At 35.7% G+C, this 10,949-nt stretch overlaps 1 protein-coding gene across 1 annotated transcript in view; it reads left to right on the top strand.

Moving 5' to 3' along the window:
* The window catches only part of AQR (aquarius intron-binding spliceosomal factor), a 52,337-nt gene extending 41,845 nt beyond the window's left edge, over positions 1–10,492 (top strand). The window contains exons 30-35 of the mRNA XM_039552115.1: positions 511–682; positions 2,951–3,121; positions 3,621–3,706; positions 4,516–4,690; positions 6,006–6,119; positions 9,145–10,492. Coding sequence (XP_039408049.1) covers positions 511–682; positions 2,951–3,121; positions 3,621–3,706; positions 4,516–4,690; positions 6,006–6,119; positions 9,145–9,390 — 964 coding nt within the window. The 3' untranslated portion in view covers positions 9,391–10,492. The remainder of the gene's footprint in view (positions 1–510; positions 683–2,950; positions 3,122–3,620; positions 3,707–4,515; positions 4,691–6,005; positions 6,120–9,144) is intronic.
* The last annotated feature ends 457 nt before the right edge of the window (positions 10,493–10,949 follow it).

The raw sequence follows: 10,949 nt of genomic DNA, 5'->3' as shown, positions 1-10,949 counted from the left end.
CCTTCAGAATTAGGTAGATTTTGTTTGTTTCCATTCATGTCTTGTGTTAGTGCTTGACAATATGCAAAATAAATAAGGAAATAATTTCTTTTACTGTAAGAAGCTTTACCACAGTTAATGGAGAAAATTTTTTCCTTATTCCTTCTGTTTTGTAAAGAAGCATTAATATTCCTTAAGTTTTGTTACCCATGAAAATCTTCGCTAGGATTATTGCAAAATTTGTACCTTGATCAAGCGGAACAGACTTAAAGCCGAGTGTGCCACGCTGACGTGACATCCGAAGTTTTCTGTGAGAGAGAACAAAACAAGCTCGCAATTTAAGAATAATACTGCTGGATCGATTGTTGGAGTATGTTCATTTATGTATATACAGGCTGCCTAGCAAAATTACTCTTTTCATTGAAAAACTACAGAAGCACTAATCTCATGTGCATCTGAACTATTTTGAATGAGTTCAAGAGCCGGCTGTAACTCACTCTTTGTGATTTGTGTCTGTGTGGTTTTGAACAGTTTGTGTAACCTCTACAACTGGCGTTACAAGAACCTGGGTAACCTGCCTCATGTGCAGCTTCTGCCAGAGTTCAGAACAGCCAATGCTGGCTTTTTGTACGACTTCCAGCTTATAAATGTAGAAGACTTCAATGGTGTAGGAGAGTCTGAACCCAATCCTTATTTCTATCAGGTAAGGGAAATACTATGTGTAATTTATTGACCTCAGTAGGGCTTGTTAGATCTGCAGTGAAGACAGTCAAAAACAGTAAACTGATATTCAGTTCATGTTCTCAGATAATCAAGTCATGATTTTTTCCTCCTTTTAATGAGTTTTTTGAATATTGAAAATGAAAACTTATAATGTTGGAGTTTTTGCTCAGTGGATGACTTTGATACCTGTTTTCTTATTGTTACGGGAGGGATGAGACTTGGTGGAATTCATTACAAAATGTCATTTTTGTATGACCTAAGGCAAATTAAAGTCCATTGTAATTCATCTGTACTGCCATGATAGTGAAATAAACAGTAACACTTCCCCTGAACACGAAGAATTGAAGTTTGCTCAGTAGCACATACCCGAGTTTGAAGAGTCTGAGTAGCACATACATGAGTTTGTGTTGATTTGATCTGTATGTAGGAATGCTAAAATGCCCATTCATAAAACAATAAAACAGCACTGCTAGTAATATACATAAGAGGCATAGAGACATTGAGGATGAAGTAACTTCTCAAAAAACCTTAATCTTGGAGTTTCTCAACTAAGTTTTCAAACTGTCAACTAAATTTTGAAATTAAGCCATCAATGACAGTCTCCATCTATTTCTCTTAAATTAGGAAATATTTCACACTTGTAATGAGATGCTTTTATTTTTCTTCTTTTAAAAACTGGTAAAACAAACTGGTGTCTAAAATAGCAAACTTGGGCTTTGGAAAAGTTAGAGCTGGAACAATGTGCAAGTTAAGCAGTTTAATTCAAACATGGAATGAACACCTTATATTTTGCTTAATATTATGGAAAGCAAACAATATACTTTTATGATGATAATATTCATGTTAATTTTTCCCTCTGAAGATCACTGAGACTTACGTTAACCTATGTTTTTAAAAAGGTATGAAATATATTCATAGGTTTTGCTTGGGTTCCTCTCAATACTTTTTCAATACAAATTAGCGTGCTGCTAGACAAAGAAGCAATGGTAAATCATAATCCACTTTATCCCATTGCTAGATTGAGAATGGAGTCGTTTGGAGAGTTTCTTTTGGTATTTGAAACTCTAACATGCAAGTAGTAAAGAGGTGTCCAGTGGAACACAAACAGCTGAAAGGAGTGCCTGATAATTGAGCGTGCGAGCACTGTTTTAGACCACTCTTTGGCTAAAGAAGATTAAGAGCACTGACATGAGGACACAGAACACACTTCTCATTATACCAGTACTTTCATGTGCAAACTCCTCTAATACTTCCTGCTGTTATGGGGTTTTTTGTGATCTTGATAATTGAATGCTACTTAGCACATGTCGGTGGCATTGCATGGTTTTTCATGAGCTAACATGCTGCCATGTATTATTTCTCTTTGTGAATTTGGGCTTTTCTTTCCAGAGTTAGAGGGGATTAAAATTTGTAGAATAGCTTTACACCCACAGGTGTTTGATACGCCTGGCAACTGCATTTTCCAAGTAATGCAGAGCCCACTTAGTAAGAAAAAATAAATGAGGTTGGTATGTCCAGCCTATTCAGACATACGCCAAGAGGGGATAAAATTCCTTGTATAAATAGAGCAGGAGTAAATGTCAGCATTTGAGAACAACTTTTTTACCTGAAAGATAATTTTTGTTGACAGAAAATGGATTTAAACAGGCTATGAATAACTTCAGTCTGGAAATAGAACAAAGCTTCCCATAGCCAGAAGAGTGGTACTTTGGGACAGACTCAAAAAGTAATGACAGAGAGAGAAAGTTACAATATATGAAATAACAGCTGGTAATTTGTAATTGAATAGTATGGCCTACAGTGGAAATAACTGGATTTGATAATCCAGGTATCTGTCTCCTAATTAATATTTGAAAGGACGTTATTTATTCTAGTTCAACTCATTCTTACTTTCAGTTTACTGAGGAGTGAGTCATTGCAGCTTTCTGGGGTAACTGGAACTTTTGAGTATATATTGGAAAGTTTCAATCAGTGCTTTACAATAATATCGATGTAGATACTTTTAGCAGTTCTCTGAAAAGGAATCAGAGTGAAGGTATTAAACCTACTTGTAATTCTTTTATTCTTTCAAAATTGCTTGTATGAAGTGAGCAAAGAATCATCAGATGTAGGGACATTTCTCTCAGCACTAAAATATTTGTCTAAATACATTACAGTGTCACAGGTGTTATTCTTTCTAACCTTACAAGTTGAGTAACCCTTTTTTTGTCTTTTTTTTCTTGTCTTTTTCCCTCATATTAAACTTTAGAATCTTGGTGAGGCAGAGTATGTTGTGGCAGTCTTCATGTATATGTGCCTGCTTGGTTATCCTGCAGACAGGATAAGTATCCTGACAACATATAATGGGCAGAAACACCTGATCCGTGATGTCATTAATCAGCGATGTGGGAATAATCCTCTGATTGGACGGCCAAACAAGGTGACTTTGACAATATATTAGTCATTGGAGTAGTTCTGGTTTCTGTGTTTTTAAATTGTCATATTGCAAATCAGGCTAATTTAAGCTATACTCAAACAGCTATCCTGTTTAACCACTTACTTAATGAACCTACATTCTATGGAATTTCATAGATAGTGCCCTTGTTTTTGCCTGTTGATAATTTGACAGTGAGGTCGGTGAAGGTGAAAAGACTACAAGCTACATGGGACAGAATAACTCTTTTTTCCTAATTTATTTTGTCCTCAATAAAAACATCAATCCCCAAAATCACATCTTGAGAAAGATCAACCCAGAGTGGAAATTATTTGATAGAACATGTGATCACGAACCTGAAGAAACAAATAAAGAATGCAGTTATAAATGTCTGGTGCTAATTCTGCAGCTTAAAACTGTGTTACAAAGCTAATGGCTTTCCATAATTTTTTGGTATTAGGACCCCACTTCTATGGAGTTTTTTTCTTATTTTTTAATTCTTTAGGTAACAACCGTGGACAGATTTCAAGGTCAACAGAACGATTATATTCTCCTTTCACTAGTGCGTACCAAAGCTGTCGGCCACCTTAGGTATGTAAGAACATCTTCTTGTAGTGCTGTAGAAGTACTTGTACTCTGTGTCAGATACAGAAATGTTTATAGTACATTATACAAAAGTGTTCTATTGTATGAGTATGTAGTAGAAATGAAGTTCAGTGCTATGTATATCATGAAGTTCAGACACACTTCCTTTTACAACTCTGGTACCCTCTTCTCGACCACTTTATCCTTTTGTGATGGCTCTTACCCTCGAATTAGTTTATATTACTGCAGATAGGCTGAACTTGGCTTCACCCTAGTAGACTGATAGGAGTGTAGTATTTGTTGAGCAGATGTAGGCTTAAATTTTCTCATAGAGCCTTTCCTGTGAGATTTTTTTTTTTATTTTGCATCAGAAGTGTTTGATCATTGCATAAGTTGCATTATTATGTGTAGTTTTAAATGTTTGCACTTTTGATTTGGGATGTGATGGAGGAAGACTTGTCTAATCTTAGGTAGATAGATGAGTTATCAAATTCATCTTTACTCATTCAGATACAGAAATGTTATTGTGATTTTTTTTCTCAACGTTTACTCTCAACTTTACTCCTGAGGTGTAGGAAAATAGTAGAGAGTGGTTTTTCCTAGTGATATTGGTACAGTGAACCAAAATATTTATATAATGGTACTAGGATTTCCTAGTTATTGAAACAATATGTAGGGAAAAAACTAAAGACAAGATAGTATTTTCATAGATGATTTTATATTTCTTTTAATTAAGACTCCCATGTACTTCTAGTTATTTTTATTGCAAGTGTGTCATCAGTGATAAAGAACATGATCGATTTTGTTTTCTGAAGGGATGTCCGACGATTAGTCGTTGCCATGTCAAGAGCCAGACTTGGACTTTATATCTTTGCAAGGGTATCACTATTTCAGAACTGTTTTGAACTAACTCCAGCTTTTAGCCAGCTCACAGCTCGACCACTTCACCTCCATATTGTTCCCACAGAATGTTTTCCAACAGCAAGACAGGTAGGAACACCTGCACTGGATTTTGGTATCTGTAATGGATGTTTGTGTTTGCTCGCTTTTCTTTGAATGGGCTGTAAGAGGTGGAACTGTTTCCTCTGCTAAACTGGTGGATCTGCTTCTTGGCATTGGACCAGGCTGCCCAGAGAAATGATGGAATCACCATCCCTAGAAGTGTTTAAAAAAGTGTGGATGTGGCACTTGAGGGTATGGTTTAAGTGGTGAACTCAACAGTGCCACTTGATGATTGGATTTTGTTGATCTTAGAGGTCTTTTCCAACCTTAACGATTCTATGATTCTACGAATAACTCCTTACAGTTACCTTTTGTCATGATACACACCAGCTGGTTTTAATTGATGTTTCCATAAAAGTGAATTATCAGTATAACTTAAGTATCAGTAACTATTGTGCCTGCTTTTTCCTGAGTTCTACCTGTGTAAATGATTCAGTATTTTTCTTTGGTGATCAAAATAATTTTTTAGTTTTTACATGTTTTTGGTCATGTTACGAAACAAAATAATGTTATTTCTCAAGCAGAGCTACATAAATCTACTAATTTCTCATCTAGAGAGGTAAAATTACATTTAACCGAGTAATTCAGGATTACAAATTAATTTTTTTTCTCTTAAAATTGGTTCCAGTATCACAAGAATTTTGCTGCTGAGCTGGGTTCATAAGTACAAAAACCTAATTTGTAATACTGCACTAGATCTTTAGGCAAAGGTTCATGTTGAGGATCTAAGCACAGGGCACACAGAGCAGGATGCTAAATGAGGAAACGAAGGAGCATATCTGCTCTGCTTCATGAAGCTTTGAGAAGGGATGCCTGCATGCACCCAAAATTCAGTTACAGATCTTTCCCTGGTCTTAAGTGCTGTTGACAAGTTTGGGAGGGAGTTCTTTCAGTTGAAACTTTCAGATCAACTGTACAGCAAGAATGCAACAAGCATGGTCAGTGAGTGTGAGCAAGGAATTGAGCTGCGGTGGGCAAGAGGCTAAATCCTAATCTGATCATAAACTATTTGTGCCTTTAAAATGTTAAATTACTCAAGTTCAAAATGTCTTTCATGGAGTAAGAATCAGAACCCAGCCTCTCCTTTTGAATTTTCTTCAGGCTGCAGTATCATGATTAATCCAATTCCCCAAAATGTAAGACCTGCACTTCCTAACTTTCCAAAGATTTCACCAATTTTTTTTTCTTTGAAAAGCATTATTTAATTTCTCGGGGCTTATGACTTCTAATATAGTTAAGTAACCTTTGAATAATGGTTGTTTTGCTTTGTTTGCTGAATGTCAACTTTTTTCCCCTTCCTTAGAATGGAGAAAGACCAGCTCACCAAATACATGTTATTAAGAACATGCCTCAAATGGCTAACTTTGTGTACAATATGTATATGCACATGATACAGAGTACACGCCACCATCAACAGGTAAGGACCTTCTAACTTTTGGAATGCATTTAAAATAAAATCGTTTTTCAGTAAATGGCATGAGAAGCTGTTGAGATTTGAGTCTGTTTCTGTTATATTTAAAATTCAAGAAGTGTTTGTGACTAGGAGTGAGAATATTGAGGTCTTGTAAAATGTTGCAGTAGCAAAAGCCACAATTTAAGGCCCCGAACCTATCAGTAATTGATGCCAAGTGCCAGACATGGCTCTGTCTGGGCCGAAAATACTATTCATTAAGACTAAAGAACTAGCTTATCCAGTATTAATTTGAAGGAAACTTGTCTGTTATGTTTTAGGTAAGTGGGGGTCTTCAGCTAGTGGGATTGTAACACCACGGCATGATGTAGTACTGTTTTGTAAGAGAAAGACCAGATTATGTCTTGAAACCATTGTAACCCTGTTAAATCACCCTGTTATCCAGGTTGGTTTGCAGCTATAGTGGTTTTTGTTCTGGAGCAATTTTTTCAGCACTAGTTCAGCACCAAGCAAAATTGCATGGGGTGGGAAGCAGTTGTTGACATGTCTGTACCTAGTTTTGTCAGTATTTAATCCCTGAAGCAGAATTCAGAACCCACAAGAAACCATTTTGTAGTTTCATGTGAGTGAGTGGAGCATTAAGGTAGTGTAGATAGTATACTGAGCAGAAAGCTGCCTTTACTCAGCATACTTGTATCTGTAAAGCCTAGAGGCAGTTAGACCAAAAGGGAATGGTCTTAAATGCTACCCATCAACTGCATCAGCTTTCCCTCAGTGTCTGGGATCTGTCATGTTTATATTACCTATATATTATTACCTATATATTATTCTTCATATATTATATAATACCTATATATATATTACCTATAATTTATTCTTTCATGGTACTCTGAAGATCCCTTATTGGTTTTTTCTTTTCTGAAAGATTTCCAGAAGTGGACAAAATTGATGTAGAAGGACAATACTCATTCTGTATTAGCTGGCTGTGGGAGGAGAGTGTGAACATGACTCTGTCCTTGAACAGATGGTCTAAGAGATCTAGGTTCTGATCTTTAATGCAAGGATGTCTCTGCCACATCCTCTTCCTTTTTTCTTCCGCCTCCATGTTTCATCTAATATGGAACAGTGTAATCAGAAGAGATCAGAACCCAAAATTTTTTCTTTAACCAAATATCAGACTTTCAGATAGAAAATTTATTTTTCTCTGCAGTTTTTACCCAGTGACTTTGGATTTTATTTTTATTTCTGAGAGGAAGCTTCGGCCAAATTCGAAGCATTTTGTTACCCAGCAAAAGCAGTCCCAGGCTGTCTGGACAGACAGGATACTTTCTCACTGTTTTGGAGAAATGCTGTAATTATCTGTGCTATAAAGAAAAGGGGATGTACAAAGAGGACACCACTAGAATTTCTTCTTACTGTAATATTTTTTCAGTAGTAGTGAAGGAACCTCACACTGTTTTTTTAGAAACCCAGTCCTATAAGCACATGACAAAACTTTATTTGAAGCCAGTTTGTCTGATATAGTTGGAGATCTTTCAACCATGCAAAATGTTACGTGATGAAGACTTAGTAGCATTTAAATTTTACCAAAAAGTGTTTGCTGGACACCTTAATCAAATATGGACCCTATTCTTCTGCTAATACCTGTTATTCTTTTTGGCATCCTAATCTTACCCATTGCTAGCTAAAATTAGTTACAAAACTGCTGTTTTCCTACTGTGACAATGAATCACATTCTCCTTGCAGGAGGAGCCAAGAAGTGAACTACTGAAAAAAGCAAAGCTGGCATTAAATTTCTTTTATTCTATTTAGTACAACATTATATTTTTCCTCTTTTTTACACTAGTCTTTACAGTAGTCATCACAAAGCACAACATGCATCTAAGTAAGTCACAGAAGTCTAAGCTTGTCTCATGCATCAAGAATGTATTTTTGTAATGAAAAGATCTCTGGTTTGGAAATACACTTTCCTGTGCACAGATGGATTATAGACACCAGTGTGATAACTTCAAAGTCTGTAGAAAATGCTTTTAATATCTCTTCTGCTAATCATAATTGATTTGTAGATTTGCCTATGCAAATTTGTAATACTAGTGTCATCTAATTGAAGGTAAAACTTGACTGTTATTAAACACCTCATTTGTCATGTGAAACAAAGTTGCTTTTTGAGCAAAACAAAACTAAACAATCATCAAGTTTTTCAAGATTGCATTTCATTAAAATGATCCAAAATATTCTAAAGAAATATCCATCATTATCCATCATGTCATTAAATAATGTCAGGCTGCAAGAAGTGAGTGTTTCTGTTCAGCCTGGAGTTGTATAGCATTCATCCATACTCTTCAGATCAATGTATTCCTGGTATTTTTTTTTCCAGTTTTATTATTTGCCTACCATTCCAGCTTATAATGTTTTCCAAACTACTTTTTTGGTTGCAAGCAGAACACTTTTAATACACTAAATTACTTTTTCAGAAGTATTATGTGAAAATAAGCATTGTTTAATTGTTAGTGAAACTTGCATTGTTCTACATTCACAGCTGCGCGTGAAACTTGCGTAAGTAGAGATAACATTCACATAGTATTCTATAAGATGTTGCAGGAAGAAATTATGGGTATGAGACTGGCCTGTTGAAGGCATCAAAAACCAAGTTAAACATATCTAGGAGTTTGAAATGGCAACAGATGAGATTAGGATAGAAATACACATATTGCTCCAAGTAGGGATTTACTGTATTACTAGTCTGACTGTTTGGGATAATGAAGTAGTTTTCTATCCTTGAATTGGAAGTCCTGAGTTTTTAACACCCTCTTTTCAGGAAAAAATGTATCTAAGATGACTATTGTGTGACCATTATTCTAATTTTTGTTTATATATAGGAGCGAAGTGCTTACAAATCATTAAGGCTTCTAAATTTTAAGTCTTTGTTGTTAACTTGATATCTAATGGAAAATCCTAAATATAAGGTTCAACCTAAATATAACAGTTCAAGCTAAAATGTAAAAATTCAAAATCTTTTTCAATCATCCAGCATTTACTGCCCCCACCTGCCATGATTGAAGAACCAGAACCGACTCAAACTGAAGAGACTGAAGTCGAAGGTGAAGGTCAGGGCATGCAGGAAGATGCAGAAGAAGGAAATGAAGTAGTGGAAGAAATTATGAAGGAAGGAGAATTGAATGTGGATGAAATGGATGAACATCGAAAAATGCCAGAACACCCTGGAAGAGACAGTGATAGTGGAGACAGTGAACCTGAGAATGAGACTGAAAAGTGATTGATGGAATCATTGTCCTTAATGCCTTTTGGAAGATTGACAGGGAAGAGAGCAGTTGGAAAAATAATTGCTATTTTTACATTGACTTTCATTAAATGGTTGCCTGTGTAGTGGGACCTGTTCAGTATATTTTTCACTGAGTACTTTGTGGACAAGCAAGATGGTTGGCAAATATTCTGCTGAGTTCTTGTCACTACTGGTAATGCAATTTTTTTTATGGCCTCAAATTATATGCATTTTCCTTTTTATAAGTTGTTCAGTAAAGATGCTTTTTATACCAGTTTTGAGTATTTGACTCTTAATTCAGTCACCCATTAAACCTCACTAAGTGTTTTCAATATTGGTCAGACATGCTTTATAGTTTCCTTAGTATTTTGCCATGGAGAATTCCTTATGCAGAGCTGTGCTTGTATATGCTGAGATGGTATTTTAGGCATAGGCTCAAATTCATTAAGATACTTGATTGTATGTCTGAGAAATGTGAATTGTCATGGGACTCTGAAGTATTCAGAAGCTTTATTGAATTTTGACCTTAGTGGGTTCTGAGAATTTCAAAGGCCCAGGTACTTGTAGCAATTTCTCATTGTTGACTTCTGATGCTGTTTTTAATTTATTATTCTTTACAGCAGAAGGAAGGATGCAACTTCTCAACAGCATTGAGTTCTAAATTAGTGTTTAGAAATAAATTTCTTTTGCTTGAAGAAGACTCAATAATTGCCTAGGCTAAAGCCACATAAGGAAGAAAACTCAAAGCAGTTCCCTGAATGCAGGATATGCAAAACATACAGTATTGATATTAATTACATAATGGTTGAGTGGGGTTTTTTTAGGGTAACTTCTGAGTGTATGCATTTCATAAAGTGATCAGAGAAAGGATTTTTCCCTGATTCGTTGTGAATACTTGCCATCATGGCAAATTAGTCAGTGGTTTAACGAGACTTAGGAATTTCCAAGTAGATTTTCAAGCACAGTAATAGCCATAGGAACACCTTCTTTGCTGGCAAAGGGAAAACTCTTGGATTTCAAGTGTTACAGTTGTGAAGCTGCCAGATGGACTTGCTAGAATGATTAGATAATAAACTTCCAAACTTTTTTAACAGCATTGAAGTTTGTTATTTTTATTAATATTTTTTAAGTATAATGTAGGAAAAAAGAGTATCAAGTTAAATGTATGCCAAGCTCCATGGAATGCATCTATTGCATAAGGCTATGAATCCTGAAGAAAAGTATTCTCACGAGGAGTAGAAGTTTTTTTTAACAGAATGGCTTTGCTGACAGGACAAGAGAGACCAGTTTTCTGAAATCACTGAATTCTTTTAAAAGAAGACCTAGAGGTGGTGATGGTCACATGCTGGATAAACATGGTGACGTACAATTCTATTGAAACAAGAAGTAGGTAACACTTGAAATCTTGTATCAACCAAACAAAAGTGAATGTCCTGGTTGACAAATGAATCACAGCCCACAGCAGTCAAGATGCTGTGAGTGCTGTAAAGATACATGACAGCATAGTTTCCTTTGCCAAACATGGTAATCCTCTCAGGAGAGACAATCAGTCA

This window comes from Corvus cornix, chromosome 5 (assembly GCF_000738735.6).
Source record: "Corvus cornix cornix isolate S_Up_H32 chromosome 5, ASM73873v5, whole genome shotgun sequence".
NCBI classification, from domain to species: domain Eukaryota; kingdom Metazoa; phylum Chordata; class Aves; order Passeriformes; family Corvidae; genus Corvus; species Corvus cornix.
This window is presented reverse-complemented; position numbering and strand designations above follow the sequence as displayed.